Source organism: Cupressus sempervirens, chromosome 5 (genome assembly GCF_028749045.1).
Source record: "Cupressus sempervirens isolate cs-2001-9-10 chromosome 5, ASM2874904v1, whole genome shotgun sequence".
NCBI classification, from domain to species: domain Eukaryota; kingdom Viridiplantae; phylum Streptophyta; class Pinopsida; order Cupressales; family Cupressaceae; genus Cupressus; species Cupressus sempervirens.
The window spans coordinates 201,022,624-201,046,537 of NC_143122.1; the positions used below are offsets into that span (position 1 = coordinate 201,022,624).

The 23,914-nt window shown below is 34.6% G+C and overlaps 1 protein-coding gene across 2 annotated transcripts in view; it reads right to left on the reverse strand.

Annotated features, from left to right (window-relative positions):
- LOC149555106 (DEA(D/H)-box RNA helicase family protein) overlaps nucleotides 1–23,914 on the reverse strand; it is a 144,845-nt gene that overhangs the window by 9,299 nt on the left and 111,632 nt on the right. For both annotated transcript variants that reach the window (XM_089829110.1, XM_089829109.1), the window contains exons 10-12: nucleotides 22,487–22,549; nucleotides 22,283–22,344; nucleotides 21,793–21,889 (exon numbers count right to left, since the gene is read on the reverse strand). In XM_089829110.1, the coding sequence (XP_089685236.1) occupies nucleotides 21,793–21,889; nucleotides 22,283–22,344; nucleotides 22,487–22,549 (222 nt within the window). The remainder of the gene's footprint in view (nucleotides 1–21,792; nucleotides 21,890–22,282; nucleotides 22,345–22,486; nucleotides 22,550–23,914) is intronic.

Genomic DNA, 23,914 nt, shown 5'->3' on the forward strand with positions numbered 1-23,914 from the left:
AATTTCTTTAGTGGGATGCATGGGCATTGTAAGATTTGGGTGAAAAGCCACCCAAGGTTGTGAATGAATGAAGGAAAGAAAAGCAGGAAATCAGAAATAATCAACAATTATTGTATTCTACTTAAAAGAAAGCAAGCATACAATGAAAATGAGATACTCATATCATAGAAAAGGGATACTATGTAGAGGATTTCCACTCAATAAACTTAAAAACCAATATTGAACAATGAAAAAGTACCCAAGTAAACTTAACCTGGTGCAAAAAGGACTTGAGTGAAGAAAAAGATAGGAAATGAACTAGTTAGATGGAGTACCCATTCACATGAACACCCACTTTAAATGCAACTTACAAGAAATGCATGCAAAGATGAAAAAGAAGGTCAAGTTACAAGGCTTGATGGGGTGCCCATGTACAAAAGATCCCCTCAAACAAAAAAAGGAGAAAACCTAATGGAGAAAAACTCGAATTCATAAGAGGATGATGCAAGAAATATCCTACACGCCCAAGAAAGACCAAATATGTACATACACACTCTCAAAGTGACCCCCCCCCAAAGAAATATCCTACACACCCAAGAAAGACCAAATCAAATATGAAATACTCTCTCTCAAATAGACTGCCCCACCCCCACCTCCCCCTCTAAAGAAATATCCTACACGCCCAACAAAGACCAAATATGTACGTACTCACTATCAAAGCAACCCCCCCCCGCCCCAAAGAAATATCCTACACATCCAAGAAAGACCAAATATGAACATACTCACTCTCAAATTGACCACCTCACCCCCCCCCCCCCCCCCCCCCCCCTCCTCCCCTTCCCTCTCTAAAGAAATATCCCACGCACCCAAGAAAGACCAATTATGAATATACTCGCTCTCAACGGATTTGGTTAATGTTTTTGTAACCTGATTTTCTATAGGATAGTAGTGTCAATCAATGACCTATTCCTAAATCAGCCCCCTAGAAAATGCATGGGGATCTCAATGTGTTTCGTTCAATGATGATGGATTGGATTCTTTAAGATGTAGATACTAGATAGTGCTTTGGTTTTTACAATACATGATTAATAACTTTTGAAAAGTGATGCCAAGTCTAGTAATGATATTTTGAAGCCAAACAGTCTCAATATGACATTGACAACCCCTTGATACTTAGACTCAATCAAAGAAAGAGAAATGGCATGTTGTTTCTTGCTCTAACAACAAATGCAACCAGAACTAATGTGTGAAATATAGCCGCACATAGAATTGCAATTGTCAAGATCCCCAACCCAGTCAAAGTTTGTGTAACCACTCAAATCTAAACCTATGTCTGTAGTGTAATGTATCTTGTACCTATGAGTGCCTTGTATGTAGTGAAGATGTGTTTGGCTTCCTCTAAATTATGGGGTTCCATGGGTTTTACATGGATTTTGATGGCATTTTTAAGTTCCTCTATAAAGAGATGAGTGAGTTGTCCTTGAGATAGATTTGGAACCATTACTGATAAATATTGGAATTGATTAGAAAATTGTTCTACTGTTTTTGTCTATTTGAGGTGAGTTAGTTCTTGGAAGTGCCACTCAAGGTCTCTTTGATCAAACCTACTCACTAGCCTTTGAGAGAATTCGTTATAGGTGGTAATGTTTTTATGTCCTAGAGAAGTTTTCCTGTAGTGCCATCATTTTTGGACTGACCCTCTTAAATGGAGTATGGCAAACGTCATAGCACCTTCTTCAGTCATAGGACTGTAAGATAGATATGTGTCTAATTTTTGGACCCATGATTGCGCAGTTTCTTTACCTTAACCATCAAAACAAGGTAGTTTTACTTTATTTACTTTTTCTTGAAGGTCTTCATCCACATGATTCTTCTTTTTATTTTCTATGATATTAGTTTTGCAGTATTGTTCAAACGAAATAAGTTGTCGAATGTTTGGATCCAAATTTGCATACATTTGTGCAATTTCTTCCACATTGTTTGTGGTTGTTTCTTCATCTACAACAGATTCTCTTCTTGAAATGAACAAAGGAAAGGTATCTTGTGGAGCTTAAGTTTGTAATGAGGGTTTATTTTCCTCATGATTAGAATGACAGTCTCTCTATGGGTTAGGTCGTTCATTTTGATAATTATTGTTGCTTAGTTTTTGTATAGCTTCAAGTAGTATTTTATTGGAGCTTTCAATTCTTTTATTAGTTTGTTCCATAAAGCTTCTTAATTCTTGGGCTAGTTGTTTTGCCATTGTTCCTTAGATGTGCAAAATAACTAAAATTCCACAAGATGGCAGGATTATGCTTTGATGCCAATGTAATGTCCCCACTAATAGGATTAAATTGGGATAGTAATAATTGTAAGAGAATTGTTAAGTTTATCATAAATCTAACTAAATATTTCACCCATAATTGCAAATGAATGTTCTCCACATGGATCGTATTATGACATTCAGAATGAATGCCCTCCACCAAGCATAGCTTGGATTGTATTATGACATTCAAAATGAATGCCCTACACCAAGTTGGCACTTGGATTTATCTTTTATTTTTTATCTTGCTAATTGCTTTCATAAAATATATATATAATATATAACTTGCAATTATGTTCATTATCTTATAATTAAACTTATTACTTACATAATTATTGACTCCATCACATGCATTTGTTAGTTTATTAATAATTTGAAATAATTCCTACATACCTTAAGAAATATGTGGGACCCAATGCTTTTAATGCCACTGAGGGCCCACACTTTTATATAATCCTATACTCTCACTCTGTTTGCCTTTGTGCTTTGTGCAAGGTTACATTGACTTGGACCTGCACTTTCCTTGCCACGAGGTCCGATGACCCTGCTACGTCAACGATCCTAATACTATTAGTGTTGCGTGGCTATATTCTTTCCTTGGGCTCCCGTGTTCCCTTGCAAGATTGCATGGATACCACGTAAATAGTGGGTTGCCCGCAAGTTCCTTTGATGGGTTTGCACTTGCTATGCACTTTGATTATTCTTGTAATCCTGCGAACTATGTCAACCCTTAGGGCCGGTTTGATTCATGGATATCACCTGGAATTAGAATTCGCGATTCAAGGATTTGGTCTTCCTTCCAAATAGTTGGTATTGCTCAAATACCTATTTTAATTCCAATTTTGCAAAAAACAAGCATTCCAAATTAATGAAAGAAACTTTTATTTGAGCAGCAGTCTATTTCATTCGCCCAGTCACTGTAAATAATATCGATGTCATTTAAATCTGCCTTGAAGCGGAGGAGTGCTTGGGATTCACAAGAAGAGATTATGCTGATGGCATTGGAACTACAACAGATTGGGTCTGTTGAGATTCTTCCAGTGGTAATGTAACTACATGAGATTGGTTCTGTGGAGTTGCATAGGTTGTACAATGCATCTCGAGCAGAGCTTTTCTACAATGGCAGCACATTTATGGTTGTGCTGAGTTGCTGCGGGTGCTATGTCAAGACCAGTCAGTCCTTCATCATTCACGACATTCACAAAATTGTGTTTTGAATAAGTTCTAAATGCTTTCTATCATTAGATAAAATATTTTGCTATAAAAATAAATGTGCAACCAAACGGTGGAAATGTTTATTCTCATAATGAATTCTTGGTGAACCAAACAATCCCAAATCAAATCCTCAAAATAGTAATCTGGATTTCAAGTTCCAGAATCCCAAATCAAGATTTGCGAATGCTAATTCCCAAATCATATTCCAGCAACCAAAGGGGCCCTTATGTCTTTTATCTTCATTCTTTTCTATGAATTAATAGCATGTTATCCATCAGACAACCCTTCTAAGGGTCGTGATGCACTTTATGTATTAATCTAATATGTTGGGTGCATGATACCATTAGCGAGTTAAATATTATCTGTTAGTGTTATTATTTCATATTAGAAATGTATTTAGAATTTAATGATTATGTTCTATTATTAATTATTATTATTTGAATAATATGAAGGTAATTTATCAAGATAATAATGCTTCAATTGTATTAATATTCAAATATATTTATTGTTACATATCCATATAGGGTTATGACAGCATTCTTCCAATGAGCTCAAGTGGCTCCATCATGAGGTATGAAACCATGCCAACTACAAAAGAGATGTCAAGGCAAGTATCAGTCACGTAGATGGTTCTACCAATAAGTTGACAAGACAAGTGACATCAACCAATGATGTGAAACACTTTGCTTCAAGCTTGACTCCAAACAAAAAGGCAGTCGATTCATAATTACAATCAAGTCATAGAGAATTCAAAGCACTTGGGCTATGCAAGAGAGATCCCAAAAGAGATTTTTGTGATCTCAATCCCAAGAAAGTGATGCAAAAGACCCATGTAAATCATGGTTAACATATAGTGTAAAGTAGTATCAACACTTCAATGATGGGTGAGGTGCTTCCTAAACAATCAAGCCATTAAATATAGAGAACCAATAAAATAAGATGATTCACCTATTGGAAGAGCTAAACTAGAAAAGGAGTCCATCATGGTAAACCAAACTCATGGAACCTGCTCGAGTCCATAAAGAGACTTCCTTAGTTGACAAACCAATGAAGAATTTTAACAAATCCATATGACTACCCCACATAATCATACAACAAAGCCCAATGAAAAAATGCACGCTTCACAAAAATCTGATTTGCAGCCTAACCATGAGTCATGTCAATTGCAAGTATCAAGCGAACAGAGTTCATTTTGGCGATAGAGGCAAAGGTAGTAGTGCAATTAAAACCTACCACCTACAAGAAAACTTTAACCACATGTGCTCTGAACTTGTCAACAAATCCATCCACTACAAATATGGTTAGAAACATCCACTTATACTGAACTATTTTATTCCCTTATGAAGTGGAACAAGATTCCAAGATTTTTTCTGCATCAAAGTACCATCCTCCTCTATTGTCAAATCAAACTCAATAATACTTGATGCTTCAAGAAATGACTATGGATTTGAAGCCACGACAATGTAGGAATGTGGAATGCCCTACTGTTATAACCAAATCCTTTGAATATCTAAAGAAACCCAACAAGCCCAATGAGGTAAGCAAAGTGATGAAGGAGCATGTTTGGAAGAGGATAAAACCTCAAAATAGAGGAAGAGGATGAAACCCTAGGATAGACTTTAGGAACAGAGGAAGCTCAAGAAAAATCCTCTAAGTCATTATCATTTAAATCCACTATAGAAGGAAGATAAGAGGATGAGCTCGTAAAGCTTTCTACCAATGCACACTACGCTTAATAAAGAGCTTCATCTATCTTTTAATCAAATACACAATATTCTTTGACACTATCAAGGTAACCATCAAAGATCCAAAGCCTATTATGAAGGTTTGAGGCCTCACGCCTCTCCAAAGAAATGTGTACCTATGCTAGCAAGCCAAAAACTCTAAATTGCCTTGTGCAGATTCTTTTGGATTTGGCACAAAACTGTAGGGGAATTCTTTTTGGATGTGAGCAATATAGTTGATAGCTTTAACCCAATATTCAAGTGCAGGTGAGTGTGTCTAAATCATGTAGCCATCCATTTCTTTTAGGAACCCATTTTTCTTCTCTCCAACACCATTTTGTTGAAGTGTATAGCAACAGTAGAAGATCAATTCCTTCAAAGCGCAAAATTTCTCAAAAACAAATCTTCACATATACCCTCCCATTCTCTGTAAAAAAATTTCTTGAACTTTTTAGATCACTTGTTGGCACGAGCCTTAAATTTGTGGATTCGTTTATCCTTTCTACCAAAGATTGTATACCTAAGTATGTCTGGAATAGTTATCAATGAAGGGGAGTAAATAACTAGCCTTCCTAAAAGACAATGTTAAAAAAGTCTCTGACAAGTCACTATGAACCAGTACAAGGATTTCCAAAGTCCTCAAAACCTACCCTTTGTGAAGCTTATCATAGGGATGCTTTCCCAAGGCACAATCAAAAACAAAATCCATCTACAAAATTGATCCTAGGAAGACCTCTAACCATAGTCTATGTGCTAAGCCACTAAAAATAGCAATAGTTGACTATAATGTTCATTACTGGGACTTTACTCAATTTACCCGATAATTCCCAACTAGAGTTTGGATTGCCTTTGTAAATGGCAATTTACTTCGTCATTATAATGTTGGATTGTGTTTGTAAATGTCAATTTATTTCAACTTTGTAATGTTCCCCACTAGCAAGTTGTCTATTCCCAATGATTAACATACATCATTAAGCATTTAAATCAAATTAAATTAAGAAGCAACAAATGATTTGCAATACGTAAGCCCCAATTCCTTACTTATCCCCTAAACGTCAACTCTAAGGAGTATGGGGAATAACTTTTCCTTAGGACACTTGGAAACCATCTACAAGCAGGGTCCTTCAAGTTATTGGGAATGCATGTTCATACCCATCTCGAGACTTTTCCCTCGAGGCATTAGAAATATGTGTCCTTACCCATCTTGGACTCACCTACCTTGTGAGGAATTACTCTATCTCTCCATTACAAAACCAACCTATCCTTTTAAGAGACGATAGTGAGCGATTAGGAATTGCTAGAATATAATAGTATCTTTGGAATAATAGTAGCACTGTGTAATATTATATTTCCTAACAGATGAGAGACCAATCACAGTCAACCAAATCATTATGCATTATATCAATATATAAGTTTGTTGTTGCCTAATAGAAATCTGTTCTATTGCTTATATTCACTATCTATCTTATTCTATTTGGTAAGAATGTCTTATTTCCTCTTCTTAAACTTGATCCTTATGGACCAGAAGAAGGGACAAGTTTCCAATTCCATTCCATTTATTTCTAGTTTTTCTGGTTTCAATTGTGTGATATTTTGAATCAAAGTTTGTGATCCATCATCAGGATAACCACAAAGAGAGAGCTTCAGAAAGTGCATGAATTGTTGCAGATCAAGCTGGGATAAAAAGAGCAAGAGCATGATATAGTACATAAAAAACCAAGGACAGAATAAGAGGGAAAAAATCAAGAGGGGGACAAAAGGGAGGAGCAAAAAACCTAGAAGACTACAAAGTAGAAATGAATCAAGAAAAAAGGAAAAACTTATAAAATAACAACTAATAAAAAACCTTGTAAATTACTAATTCAACAAACACATAAAAAGGAAAGATAACAAAGACCAAAAAGATAAAACTAGCAACACAAACAACATAAAACGAAAAGGGAAAAGAATATATTCTAAAGAGAAACTATAGTAACAATTTAGTTTCAACAACCATAGCAGAGGGGTAGGGCCGTAGAATGGTAGGGCCCCTACCCACCCCTAAAGGGCTGGGGGTTCTAGCCATAACTCTTCCATGGGTTGCCGCTTCCAGAACCCCCGCAGCATAATGGTGTGGGGTTTTATCGTTTATATATATATATATATATCATGAATAAATAAGCTAGAAAACAAATTGCTAAATATCTATAAGTAGCAGAATGAGAAAGGGAAAAACAAAAAATATGTGAAACACATTAAAAGTGGATATCCTAATTATGGATCACAAGGTATGACCCGAAACATTGATTCAAAAAATATCACAAAGTGAAACCAAAAACACTAAAAATAAATCAAAGGGATTGTGAAAAACTGATATTCCTAATTCCATTTCATATCGATCCTTTTATCCCCTGTATATATTTTGTGAGTAAGGGTCAAACCTCTTCCATGTCTTACCTTTTCAATGTTCACACCCTTTCACATTTACCACCCTTCCTAAGGGTCACAATCCTCCATTTTTGTTGAGCTTTTGAAAGTTACTTCCCCCTCCTTCAATTAATCATTCCTTAATTCCTATGCTCCCTTTATGCCGATCACAACTGTCTTATATCTCAGAACGTAACTTAATATGTTTATCTCCCATGCCTTCAACAATAATTTTCCCTCCTATTTATATCTTCATGATGGGAGAGCCACAAGCTTTCATTATTACAACCTTTCAAGAGAGTCACAACCTCTCATAACTACCATAACTACCACCTTTTGAAAGAGCCACAACCATTCATCAATTCTTCCCATTCCAATCTTCATCCATTACTCCTTCCTTAGTTGCAATGCTCTCCTCTTTCTTCTTTTCTTCGTGTCCCCTTCCAAATTAAATTATTTTCTCCCTTTTATATCTCATGTTTTGAGGGAGTCATGTCTTTTCATTTCACGCCTTTTGACCATTCATTAAACTTAGTTAAATTTGTTTAGAAGTACAATCCAGCCCTCACAACAATTCTCAAAGCATCCCGACAACATCTCAACTCTGCTCTGACAATCCAACATCAAGGCTCACATCAATATCACCATTCCATACTTTACAAATGAGAAAAATAACTTTCCTTTATACCAATTACAATTAATCAATTAGGTCATCCTATTCGGGCTTCCCCAATGCATAATTATAAAAACATAGGACCATTCTAAGGCATACATGCCTTCTTAAGAAAATATACAAACATTTCATTAAGTGTTCCACATGCTACAATACATATTTAACACTTGTCAATAATAATCAACACAATACAATGACCCAATCGGTTGCAAGTAAAATGCATCACACGTTATACATCAATGACCTTTCTAGAATGAGCCAAATGATCCACAAATCCGAACATGAGCACTTCAAATAGTCTTCTATTTTCCTCTAAGCTCGCCAGCATTCATTCCTAGTCACCATCATGCTAAAGCCAAAATGCTGCAACTAACTCTGGCATAAATCTCTTCTTACTAGTTTGCTACCAATCTTCACCAAATCATATGCAACTCTACTAGAATATTACATAAAGTATAGCGAACATAGACATGATGTCTACACTCCTCTGGCAACACAAATATAAGCTCGCATATCAATAAATGTCAATCATTGTCTACTCTAAACTGATCAGCAACATATAGAGTCTAAGTCTGTCTGCAACTGTACAACATACGTTGACATCAATGACAAAACCTGTCATTAATACAACGTGTCTACTACCTGAACAACCACTCTAAGTGCCAACAATCTCTTCTAATCCCAACAATCTCCCCCTTTGGCATTGTTGGCAACATATGGTGAAAAACCATCAATCCAAAAGTAATCATCTCTCCCCCTAACAGAACATCCTCAACATATACAATCTTTAACATACATATACACATACCTTCCCTGATGAAACATTTATCATATGATTCTCTCCCCCTTTGACATCAATGGCAAAGGGTGCCAAAATAATGTCAAGTATCAACAATCTCTCCCCTTTACGAAGGTCTCTCCCTATAAAACAAATTTCTTTCCTTAAGAAAGATATGCAATTTAATCAAAATATCTACTTTGGATCAAGCCAATATGCAACCACAAACAATGTCAAGTGCCAACAAACATTGCTATCAAAATCTACTCAAATAAGAGCTTCGAGATAGCTCTGCTCAATGCAACCACTCCCCCTAAGGAGTGGTACCAAGCATCACATCCAGATATATGAATGTGCTCTGATACCACTTGTTACAAGCTAGGGTTGTCATTGCACCAAAAGATTGACCTATTAATGCTCGATAGAACCACTAGACTTATAGAACAAAGGAGGCAATTAAGTCATGTCACGAACCCCGTAGGAGAACGTTGGAGGTTAGTCCAACAAAATTTTAATTATATTTGATTTAGTTTATTATTATATCTTATTTCAGAAAGAAAACATGGCATTGGCATAGTCAAAATACTCATGTCAGAACAATGCAATAGAATGTGTAGTAGTTACAAATTGAAAGAAAGCATAGTGAGTTGTGATCAACCTTTCCAATTGCACGAAGTGCATTATTTTTAAGGTCCCTAATGATGACAAAATCTAGAGCGTTAACTTTTCTACCATTCTTTGAAATTTGGTACACGAAGAGAAGATTGGCTCAAAAATTCAACATACAAAAAACACCCGCAAATGTACCATTGTCAGCATCAATTGAACCCTTTGTGATAACATCCACCAATAAGAATGTGAGGTATTGAACAAGGCTCCAACATAGGAAATTGTTCTCTAACAGCCAAATATGATGTGATGCACCCCAATCAAAAATTCACTGCTGAGAGAATCAATAGAAGAAACAAGTGTTATTGCTTGTCCTATACCTGAGTTGGATTGAAAAAAATGTTCCTTGTGACCAACATTCTTGCAATATCTACAAGTTGGCCTTCCCTTCTTTCAAAAATTCCCTTTGAAGAAGAGGAGTTGGAGCCTATTTTTGGGGCAAATAATGATAGTGCCTGATCTTTCCATGACTTCTTGGGCTTGTATTATGACTTGTCAAGTTTCCCCGAGTATTCTTTATAAATTGATTAACAAGCCAACAAAGCCCAAGACTGTGAATACTCAAGGAGACACGTGGAACGAAGCTCCCTTATTTATACATCAAATTTTCACATAAGGAAACAAAAGGTGGAATATATGTAGATCCCATGGCCAACTTACGAGAGTGAAAGATAAATGCAAAAGCTCAATATTTAGGTCAAAGTTTGATAAGAGAATTTAAACAAGTGTGTTGTTTTCCTCAAGGGGAAATCATTTACATTGTACTCTATGGTCATTGAATTTTGTTACACAATCCTTGATGTTGTCAAAAAACTTAGGATCAAAACTTATTAATCCATTGTCAATTTGATAACTCCTAACTTCATTAATTGTACCATTCAATTTTTTTTATATTTTCCATACATTTGGTGAATTTGTACATTATTCACTTTTAGACATAACATCAAGGAAAACTAGACTCTTAAGACAACCAATAGCTTTTAGGGATGTTTAAACATCCGAAGTACTTTTTCCTTATTATCAATAGATTCAATTACCTTTTGTTCAACATATAATGTATATGATGGATGCACTCAGGCATCCCAAGTAGTTCAAGAGAAGACATTGTAAAGTAATCTCAGCTCTGTTTGGAATGGAGACCTCCTTCAAAGATCTAATCTAAAGGTTGGACCATCCAATTGTCTTTACTAACAAGGCCACAGACAAAAAGATTGAGACCCTTTGGATGGTGCAAGCAGTACGAGCTGAGATAGCTGATCATATCCAAAAGTTCTAAGAACAACTAGCCCAACAAGCACATGTTAGCATGAATGCTAATGGTATTTATGTGGAGGAGTATCATAGTAGTGCTAGAGACATGGTTTAGACCTTATGCGTTGCATTCATGACAGTGTTTGTCATTGATGTCAACATATACCTTATTTTGTGATGATTACCAGAGCTACAGAGGAAGAATTGTTTTACGTGGTCAACGGTCAATGAGTTTGGTTATGCGTAGTTGGGAACATATTCAATAATGTTTGGGGATACTACAGTTAATTGCGCAAAAGGCAATATGAAGATATGACAGAGTTATGCAAAGTTTTCTGATGGTAGCTTCTAGAGATACTTTATGGAAAGCAGTTATTGGTAAATTGATCATATCTTTTAACGGAGATGTAATCTAGTTAAGAGAGCTTAAAGGAAGGCCAAAGACATGTTGAAGATGCTATGTTTGAGATGGCAAAAACAGATGTTCATTCTGTAAGGTTCAGTGAAGACTGTTCCAAAGATGTTTTATGTGAGCCAATTTTTGCTAACATGTAATGTAATATCTTAAGGATGTCCTATATTATTATTATAAATTTGGAAAGCCTCAAGGCCGACTTAATACACGTTTTAGGATTTAATATAAAGGAATTTTTGTTTCCTTGGTTGTAATCATCAGTGAGATAATTTTTATTAGTTATGTGAATTTGTATTTGATCCTAACAGGGCAGTAAAGCTCCTAACAGGGTTGGAATCTCCTAACAAGGATTCAAAGTCTCCTAATAGAGACTCATATGTATTGATTGTATTTCATTTGCTCCTAACAAAGTCCATCCTTTCACAAGGAACTTTTATATTAGTACATCATCTTGTGGGCGTCAGTCCCACCAAGGTTCTCCCTTTGATCAAGGGTAACCCTAGCTAACATATATGTTGTTATTGTGCATAGTTATCTTTCTATGGTTGTTGCATCTATTGTTTACATGTTTCAAAACTAATAGTGATTGAGAATGTTCTAATTACATAGCTGATTCACCACCCACCCCTCTCTCAGTTATCTTGGTGGACTTTACTTTCTAACAATTGGTATCAAAGTCAAGTTCTTGAAGAAAAACTTTAACAGCTTGAGGAGATCCATGGCTTTTTATTTTAGAAAAGAAAGTTCAAAGTTTGATGGAATCAATTATGACAGTTGGAAGAAAAAGATGAAGACTCACTTGTGATGCATGGGGTCCAAAATAATAGCTAGTTACACTGAATGAGGAGGTGATAAAAGAAGCTTGATTCCTGTGAACAAGATGAAAAATATCTATTCATGTAGAATATGCTTGCTAGAGAAGCACTATTATCAGCTCTTCCTCAAAAAAAATATGGAGAGGTAAAATCTTTAAGACTTGCACATGAAATTTGGATTGCTTTACTAAAAATATTTGAAGGTGATTATCATGTCATAGTTATAAAAATCTCACTCGGCAACAACTCACCAAGCCCCAAAAAATTTATTCGGGAAAAAAGTGGCTAGTTTTTCAAAAAAAAAAAACACGAGAGAAATTAGGAACCTAAAAAACCACTAAAATTAAATTAAAACACACAAATGAAAATTGGTGAAGAAAAAATCTAATATTTTAGCCTATATCCCTGGCCTATGCACGCAAGGCACGTCGTTAAACTTAATCATTAATAGGCAAGTTTTTTCAAACTACCGAGCTTTTGAAATGGCAACTTTTTGGCGGAAAAAATCGCCGTGCAAAAATACTTGGCAATTTCTAACTAATCATAGATCACTCTACAATTATGCCAACTATGGATCATGCTAAGAAAGCTAGATTACAGAGTTGGATATGTATGTTTCAAGATGCTAAGATGTAGAAAGATGAAACTATAAGAGGCTATTTCGGTAGAATATCAGATACTGTTGTTGGATTTGGAAGTTTTGGTGGATCTAAGACAAAAGATGAGATTGTGTGGAAAATTCTGAAGACTTTGACACTTTCTTATCATTAGAGGGCACAGATGATTGAACAAGTTATTCCCTGTGCACCTAACTTTAAAAGGAACTCTTCTTGCAAGATTGCAATCATCTGAATTGTGGATGAGACAAAATGAAGAACAGCCTAGACTAGAAACAACTTTAAGCGTACAAAAGAATAGACCTATATTCAAAAGAGAAAAGAAGTTTCAACCTAGAAAGCCCTACAACTCAAGAATACCTAAGAATTGCTTCTATGTTGATGAGGATGGTCAAGTTGATTTTAAAATGGTAAATTTCCTAGATGATAGTGATAATGACAATGATGTAATTGGATTTGTTGCTACTAAGGAAGAAATAAAAGAAGAAAAAGCATTAGTATCACAAATTGAAAGGAAAAAGTCTATTTGAATTATAGCTAGTGATTGTTCTCATCATGTGATTGAAGATATAAATAAATTTGTTGAATTCAGTAGTTATGATGGAGGAATAATTAGAGTTGGAAATGATGCAGCATGTCACATAAAAGCAAAAGGAACTATTACACTTGATGGAAAGACTATCGCTGAGGATGTTTACTTTGTAGATGGTTTGAAACATAATCTTTTAAATGTTGGGCAGCTTGCTGACAAGGGATATAAGTTGTAGTTTACAGAGAAGACTTGCATTATCAAGGATAAATATTAAATATGGTACATTGATAGGTACTGGTACAAGGACAAAAGGTAATGTATTTCAATTAAATCCTACTGAAATGATATGTTTAGCTGCTAAAGTGGATGACAGTTGGTTATGGCATAAGAGATTTTGTGATATCAACTTTGATAACATTGTGAAGGTCAATACTACATTTGCAATTATAGATTTGCCTAAAATTGTGAAACCTACTAACATAATTTGCAAAGAATGTGTAACAGTAAAACAAGAGAAAAGTTCATTTCCAAGCAAGACATTTACTACTTCAGCAAAGTTGGAAATTGTGCATAGATATCTAAGTGGTCCTACAAGAACAAGAGCTTATGGTGAAAGGTATTTTATATTTCTGATTGATGATTTCACTAGAATGATGCGAGTTGCATTTCTTAGAGATAAATTTGAAGCTTTTGAGAAATTCAAGATATTTAAAAATAAAGTTGAGAATGAATCTGATTTGAAGATTAAATACTTGAGATCTAAGGATAAATTTGAAGCTTTTGAGAAATTCGAGGTATTTAAAAATAGAGTTGAGAATGATTCTCGCTTGAAGATTAAATGCTTGAGATCTGACAGAGGATAATTTATTTCAAATTAATTTTACAACTTTTGTGAGGATAATCATATAAAGAGAGAGCTTTCAGCCCCTAAAACTTTGCAGCAGAATGGATCATAGAAAGAAGGAACAGATCAGTGACAGAAGCAGCTAAAGCAATGATGTTTGAAAACAACGTATCACATATCTTTCGGAGAGAAGCAATGAACACAACAGTATACACTATGAACAGAGTTCAGATTAGACAAGGCATTGGTAAGACACCTTATTAACTTTGGTTTGGACATGCACCTTCTGTGAAATACTTTACAATCTTTGGAAGTAAATGCTACATCAAGAGACATGATGACATTGGAAAGTTTGATTCTAAAAGTGATTAAGGAATGTTTCTTGGATATTCATTGAAAAGTAAAGCATGCAAATGATTTAATCAAAGATTGAAGACTGTTATTGAAAGTGCTAATGTGAAAGCTAATGAAAAGTTCAAAATACAAGAAAGAATACATTTTACGATTCTAATGGAGAGGCTAATCAAAGGACTAACAATAAAAATGTTGAGAAAGAATTGGTTTATGAAACTGACACTGATTTGCAAACTAAACTTCAAAGCGATGAACAAGAACCAAGATCTACAACTAGAGCAAAAATCAAGATTGAAAAAGTAACACCTAACAGAAATGTGGCAAAGAATCACCCTACAGAACAAATCATTGGAAGTGTGAACAAAGGAATTATGATAAGGAACAAAGTTAGTAAAGAATTGTGTTTAATTTCTCAAGTTGAGCCTAAGAATGTTGATGAAGCTTCTAAAGATGACTAGTGAATTGAAGCTATGGAAGAAGAATTAGAATAGATTGAAAAGAGTGAGACTTGCGAATAGGTTCCTAGACCTAAAGATAAGAATATTATTGGAACAAAATGGGTATTCAAACACATGGTGAATGAACAAGGTGAAGTTGTGAGAAAGAAAGCAAGATTGGTTTGTAAGGGATATTCACAACAAGAAGGAATTGATTTGAAGAAACATTTGCACCTGTTGCTAGATTATAAGCAGTGACAATGTTTTTGCCATATGCAGCTAACAAGATCTTCAAAGTTTATCAAATGGATGTCAAATCAACTTTTTTGAATGGAGAACTCGAATAAGAGGTATATATTGAACACCCTGATGGTTTTCCTTTGACAAATGAAAAGGATATGGTTTGCAGATTAAAGAAAGCATTATATGGACTGAAACAAGCACCTAGAGCTTGGTATGCAAGATTGAATAAAAATTTGTGAAATTTGCAATTTGTGAAAGGTAATGTTGACAAAAATCTATATTTGAGAAAGAATGAAGATGGTTTAATGATTGTTGTAGTATTTGTGGATGACATTATTCTTGGAGGTAATGATGAAGCTAGCAAGATATTTTCCGAGGAAATGAAGAAAAAAATTGAGATGAGTATGATTGGAGAAATGAAATCCTTCTTGGGATTGCAGATTGTACAGAACAAAGATGGCATTTTCATATCACAAGCTAAGTATTTTAGAGACTTGTTGAAAAAATTTGGTTTGGAAAATTGTAAACCTTATGGAACACCTATGGTAACTGGTTGTAAGTTAGCTAGCAAAGATGAATCCCCTAGTACGGAGCAGACAAAGTACAGATCTATATTTGACAATAATCTATATTTGAGAAAGAATGAAGATGATTTAATGATTGTTGTAGCATATGTGGATGACATTATTTTTGGAGGTAATAATGAAGCTTGCAAGACATTTTCAAAAGAAATGAGGAAAGAATGTGAGATGAGTATGATTGGAGAAATGAAATTCTTCTTGGAATTGCAGACTGTACAAAACAAAGATGGCATCTTCATATCGCAAGCTAAGTATCTTAAGACTTGTTGAAGAAATTTGGTTTGGAAAATTGTAAACCTATAGGAGCACCTACGGTAACTTCTTGTAAGTTATCTAGCAAAAATGAATCTCGTAGTACAGAGCAAACAAAGTACAAATCTATGATTGGTGGATTGCAGTATTTGACACATATTAGAGCTGATATAGCTAATATAATTGGAATTGTGGCAAGATTTCTGGCAGATCCTAAAGAAACACACCTTGCAGCAGTAAAAAGAATTTTCGAAAACTTGAAAGGAACACCTGATTATGGTTTATGGTATGACAGATTACAAGATTTCACATTGTGTGCGTACACTGATGCAAATTGGGCAAGAAGTCTAGATGACACAAAGAGCACCAATGGTGGAGCATTCTTCTTAGGAGGAAGATTGGTTTCTTGGTTGAGCAAGAAACGAGATTGCATTTCACAAAGTACAGCAAAAGCAAAGTATGTAGCAGTAGAAAAAAACTATAATCAGATTACTAGGATGAAGCAGATGCTGAAAGATATTGGAATAGAATTTATTGAGCTTGTTATTAAACATTGCGATAACAGAAGTACAGTGAGTATGTCAAAGAATCCAATGTTACATTCAAAGACAAAGCATATATCAATTATCACTTTTTGAGATAAAAGGTAGCAGAAAAAGAGATCATATTGGAATATGTTAGCACAAAGGAGCAGATAGCAAATATATTCATAAAACCTTTGGCTAAGGACACATTTGAGTACTTGAGACGTAAGCTTGTGGTTATGCGTGTTAAGTTTGTAGTTATAGCCAGATTGATATGACCATGAGTTTCATTATTGATGATAATTTAAATATTCCTTCATATATATATATATATATATATATATATGGTTAGTTATATTATACACGATCTAAGTTACTTAACATGGTATCAAAGCTAGACTACTTATGTAATGAAATAAATATATAAGAGAAAATCAAAGTTTGAGACTTGTTTAAAGTTTAGGACTCATTAAAATTGCCAACCTCAAGATTCATAGAAGATGGTAACCCAGTTGGTGTACACAGAAGCAGCTAACAAAAAAATTTGATAATCTCTCTTCCATGGCTTTCGATCTGATAAAGCCATTGTCTGCAGTGGAATAATTATCTTAGACGAAGCATTAAAGAAGAACATATAGTCTTAGGAACAAATTATTTATACATCTTTACATACTGCTGGTGGTTTAAAAGAATAAAATCATGGACTTGGATTAGATGTGATAATATGGTTGACCCTCCTAGCACGTAATCTAATGCAACAAGCATGTATTGGGATAGGATCACTGCCTGTTACTTATGTTCTTAAAGGAAACAATATTTTAAGGATCGCAGAGCCTACAATGAGTGTCTCGAGATGTCTTACTCTGGCTCAACAATATCACACGGAGGAAACCTATCAATGATGAGCAATGCAGCGAAAAATGCAAAATGCTGAGTCCAATCTTGAGATGTCCAAATGTAGTACGAACTGCAATGGAATTATACGAGCCTCTGGAAAGTTTCAAGGAATTACTAAACTCGCCTAACTCTCTCTGCAAGCAGTCACATAATGCTAGACCTCAACATCAATCCCTTAGTTTGCACAAATAGTTGCAGGCTCCTAGACTGACTTGTTGTATGAACCCAGGAGATTATCTATTGCGCTCGACATCAACCCAATGTTGACTTCCCAGTGGCAGATATGTTGTTACTCTCACTCACAATAGACTAAACAATTGTGATATTGTTTGCAAATTTTTAAACACAATCCTTGACCCACGTTCATATTTTACTCATCTCAAAACACTTGAAAAATCAAAGGCAATGCACTACAATCCATCAAACCTTCATACTTAGCAAGCTCAATGTCCCCAACACAGTCGATCATTACCTCGACTAATACAAGTATGTCATATTGTTCTTTGATCAATTTGATTTAATGAATAGCAACGACGATCTATGCTTGATGACTGTGTAATATATATTTAAAGATTCAAAGGTAAGTTCGCATGAAGGATCAAGAAGTCGATGAATTCAACCATACGCCCAAATCACAAACCTAATGATGCAAAGAGACATTCTACAGCCTTATCCATCATTCATGGGACCTATAAAATGGGATTTGAGCATTCATCAAAGCACGTAAAGTCAGGTTTCTATCAAAAATTATAAGTTGAAAATGATTGTGGATACACACATAAAAATGTGGAACCAAAGTTGGCAAAATATGTCTAAGAATTGCGGTGTTATCTATGGTTTATTATCATTAAATGTATATGGTTGGTGAAGCACCTATAAACACGTATACTAAATATGGAAGCAATAAGGCAACACATTAACTATTTGACACAATCCCTTGAACAAATATGGCTTCTATGAATGTGATTGTTACAACTAATTCAACTTGTTAAAATTACTTTTGAAACTCTTAGGCCGCCCATGTGCAAAGAGGAAGCCTTCAAAAAACAAAACATATAGGCATTCACCAAAGTGAAATAGAAATCATATTTTTTGACTAGCAATGTGAATAGTCCTCTCAAAATGTTTTGGCCATTTCAAAAGCATCTCGATGTGAATTTGATGTCAAGATTATTGGAAATGGATTATCATAAGATGTTATAAAAATGTGGATGTCAATTATAATAGAATGTTGGATTAGAAAACAATGTTGGATTAGAATACTGGATATAGATGATGCAACAGTTGAAAATGACTTCCATCATAAAGTAAGGAGTTTCCTCATCAAAGAGTGTGGAATACCATCGTATTTATGTACAACAGATGCATGCATTTTTTGCAAGACTACAACTAGGGATTCTGACACATCCATCAGAGGGAGCAGATAGAGGATACAGTTTCATCAACCTTAAGTGATATCGATCATATTGATACAAAGCAAATAAACCAATGTTGTGATGGAATCTTCAATGATCGATAGATTGTACCAGTCAAGAGGACTGTAATTCATGCAACTATGTGAATGGGCCTACCCCTTGTGTACATCATAAGAAAGTGGTGACTTTAATTGAACCATCTACGAGTCTCTCTTTGATAAATGAAACTTGACGTATGAATTGTAGAGTCATTCAAGTGGCACAATCATAGTCAATTAAGATATTGGCGTATTGTGGACGAGTTTGTGTTCGCTTCTACTATTAAGCTAAATGAATGTTTGGACCTTCAATGGATAAAAGGAGCAAGTTCGAACTTAGAAAGGAGTTATCATATTTGATACAAAATTGTTCAAAGAATAAGTGGAAATTTTACATTGTGGGGAAACACTAGTCAATGTTCCATTCCCACTTTTAGAGGGGAGATGTTCCATTTTCAAATGATTTAAGAAGAAAATTTTGAATCTTCATATGCAGATAAGTATTCTTATTTTTGACATTTATCTCTCTTATTTGTAATTTCTATACATACTATAGAGGTTATTTGCCTTGATCTTTTCCTTTTGAGGATGTTCTTACAGGAAAAGAAAGTTAGTACTTTAAACATGCTACCAGATATTGTGCAAACTCAACCTAATGATAGTAGCTCCAAAGAACCTGATGATCAAGATGGATAAAATAAGGCTCTCATCTTTGATGATTGAGATTATCAAATTCTTTTACATTAAGAGGGAGTATGACACTTCTTTAAAGGCAACGCAAGAGCTTAGAAGATTGATAGAGGGAGTCTAAAAATACATGTGGATGACTACACAATGTTGATGGGCGTACTCCTACGTATATCATGAGGAAGTGATGACTTATCACCACGAAATCAGAAAATTAGATTCAGAGTGAGTTTGACAGGCATCCCTGGGTAAAGAGAATTTATGAGGAAGTAACTAGAGGACCTGACTTCCAAGGATCGATGTTCAGAGGGAGAAATTTTGAGATGCAATCCTTTGTGGATGATATCTTCTAAGTAGTTTTTTTTTAAATAATACACACGCCGACATATGTATATGTATACATATATGTATATGTATATGTATATGTATGTGTGTAGGTCGATATAGGTGTTAAAATAAAAATTATAAGGACGACTTAATGGAATCGAGAGAGCCCAAAAAGAATTGGTAGAGGGAATCAAACCTGCATCTTCTCCTTGGCAAGGAAACATTCTACTAGTCAACCATGAGGAAATAATGAAAATTGAAAAAACATAAAGATAATGTTTATAATTCTGCGAAAATGTATGCACGTAACTATGTGTGTGCATTCCGTGATTTCACTAGATGTCGCTTGGAAGACAGCTTTCTTTTGCTTTTCATTTTTTGTTTTTTCTTTTTAGTGGGGGGATGTTAGATTGTAATAAGTAATTAGTCCTCCATAATCGTTAGTCAGCAGTTATTAACAGTTGCCATGCACCCAAAAGATATTTTATGCCTTTTGAAGCGTGAAAAAGTATATAACCAAGTTTAATCTATGTTTTAACATAACTCTTTATAAGTGTTCCTAAATATATGATGTTATTTTGTAGGGTTTTTTACCAGTAATGGTTCTCCCCTACATTACCAGATTCGCTCATGCCTAGGAATTTGAAATTCAGTTTGCTCCAAAATCTGCTCCTAGTCAGATTCGGTTAAAATTTTGCCACAAAGACCAAAATTCTTTGGGAATTCTCACAAAGGAGCCCAATCAGAATTTAGATGAATTCTGGACAACTTTTGCTTCCAACAAAGGAACCTGGACAGAATTTTGCAGGATTTTGAGCAAATTTGGTCCAAAAATGCTTTTTGTCTTTTTCAAAAAAAAAATATTTTTGCAAAATTAGGTTTATTCAACTCTCCAACCCTAAAAGTGAGCACTAAAAAACCAAAAAGGTATTTTTTTTGTTATTTGTGCATTTGTGAAAGTGTTGTACATACATACATACATACATATACACATACACACATACATACACACATACATACATACATACATATTCTTGTATAGACGAACTCAAAACAAACCTGAACCTAAGAAAAAAAATAAAACAAATTTGGAGCCCACACCCGAACCTAAACCGGCAACTTAGGTTTTCCCCACATAAATCTGAATATTCTCTGTAATATTACATTGTCTCAATATTTCCTTATCATTTAGGCAAGAGCTTAGAACACAATGGGAACTTGAGAGCCTCTCATCTAAGAGGTCTTGGGTTCAAGTCTATTCAAGCTTAACACATAATAATAATTAATCTAGGCTTTGGCCCACTACCAATCCAAAAAAAATTATCATTTAACTTCTTGATTTAAATATTTTGTCATTCAATTAAATATATTATCAAGTTTTACCTAACCCATCACCACCCTTCTCACACACTTATGCAGTCAACATATATAAAATGAAACTTAGGCTAATCTCAAACACATTGAGAAGCTCTAGATTAGTGATCCGTTTGTATAATTCCATTCAATTTAATTATCTCTTGGTGTGTACTGACACAACAAAATTTATTTGGAATTTATTCAAATCCAATCATTTGATTTTTAACCTTCTCTATAAAGAACGGTAATGCTTTTAAAAAGGATTTAAACTGGCTAAGAACCAATTTCAAATAAAATATTTTCTATCGGTCATGGAGAAACAAAAGTCCAAAATTTGGTCAGATATTTCAGGCAGAATGGAAATAAAATCCTCATCGATCAATAAATCAATTCTATAAAATGTTAAATATTTTCAAATAAGACATACTTCCTTGCAACGATGTGGATAAGAAAAAACTAACCATCTCCTTGAGCAATCTGCGATCTCGTTCAGTGATAAATGTGATGGCATAACCTTTCCTGCCAGCTCTTGCTGTTCGACCAACTCTATGAACATAACTGAAAGACAAAAAAAAAGTATCAACATACCCACACATGAAACATAGATGTTCCATATAGATGAGGAGTTCAATTACAATTTTTTACTCATAAAGGGGGATTATAAGTATAAAAATGACATGAAGCACAATGGTGTTGCAGATGGCCAAGCGAAATCCCCTTCAATCCCACTGTTCTGGAAACACCATTAGAAATAGAGAACTCGTTTCAAGGCTAGGGATGCATCCCCATGCCTAACCTTGAGTGTTTCTCTATTTTTTGAGAGTTTTCTCGATTTTAAAATCTGTACATTGAATTCTTTCTAAAATCTAGAAATGCATTCCCATGAGAAACTATTTTTTAATATCAATTATAAGAATTACACAAAAAAATTGAAGGCTTACAAGTTCTCACCTTTTGATATCACGAGGACAGGCAAAGTTAATAACTGTCTCAACACCAATTATATCCAAGCCCTGCATTGAAAATGTATTAAATGAAAAATTGAACGAAAAAGCATAGCATAGACAGAAAATGCTTCAGAATGTATTTTTGCAATCTTTTGAGCATATTTGATGATACCAGCACAAGAAGCATATTATAAAAAACTGCACTTACTCGAGCTGCAACATCAGTTGCAATAAGAAAATCAACTTCTTGCCTCCTGAATAGGTCTAAAGCCTGAAGAATGAGAGTGAAATACACTTGCTTTAGTTAGAACACCAAAAACGAATTATCTACCAGTTAACCTATTTTGAATGTAGATACGGCGGAAGAAAGCTAACCTTGTCAATCAACAAAGCTATAAACAACTATCCATATTTATAACATATAAAAAGTATTGCTAAATAATCTCGTACGGTATCATTCTATACAGGCTTGATTATTAAAAATAAAATTTATACAATCATGATCAAAATGAGAATTTGGAAACTGATACACTTGTGCACACACAAGCACATTTCTAGATCTCTATACAAAATAAGATATCAAAATAGAAATACAAACACAAACATGGAATTGAATTACAAAGTAAAAACTCTCTAAAAAATGCTTTCAAATATCAAGGTAGATATATGTTGGTATGAACATCAAACAAACAATTACAAGTTTGTAAGTTAGGGCTAAGAAATGGCAAAAAATGTAACCACACTCAGTAATAGACATAGTGGATGATAGTTCAGTAGTGGTGTAAGTTATGATTCATCACTACAGAGGTAATTTCAAGTGAGAGGAGAAAACAAAATGAGACATCAAGGTCAAATCACATAAGCTGTTCTGCTAATGGTTTTATTATTAGTTACTTCAGTTTCCGTTCGAATTGGTGTTTACTGTGAATTCAAAGTCAGGAATTTTTTATGTATTCTGTAATTAGGTGGGAGAGTTCAATTATTCCATAGTATTGTCAAAAGTGCATCCATCCTATATATATACAAGGTCTTGTTCAGATGGTTATTCGACAGAAACGCCTAAGCAAAACCATGATGCATATTAAGACTCTTCATCAGTTTTAGATGGCAAAAACTAACTGAAGATTGAACATTAGGGCAACATTAGAAACAATAATCAATTACATTCCAGGTCTTACATTGATAACAATGTCAACTGATCAAATGGAATAACACAATACAGATCTATTTCTGGAGCAACAAATCAGTAGCTTGTTGGGTATAAAGAAAATTTCCCCAAACCAACCTTTACTTGCAGGCTAGTTTCTGCCATCACCCTTGGCAAAAAATAAACAGAACCATTAACGCTTGGAAGAATAAATTCTAAGAGGATCTCAAAGGAATTTGAATTAGAGTAACCAACACAAAAAAATTTAAAAAGTGTTACATGGGGACTCGCACCCCCTTCCCAAACCTTGGAGTACCCATCCCCAAGACGTCCTTGCACCAAGTTCTCACGTACCCAAGTACCCACACCTCCGCCATTCCACAACCATGCTGCTGCTGGAATGGGGACTTGGATTTCTATTTGAGTTTTGATTTTTTAATGTTACTATCGAGTATGTAATATGTTACTATGTTGAATGTTCAATGGTTC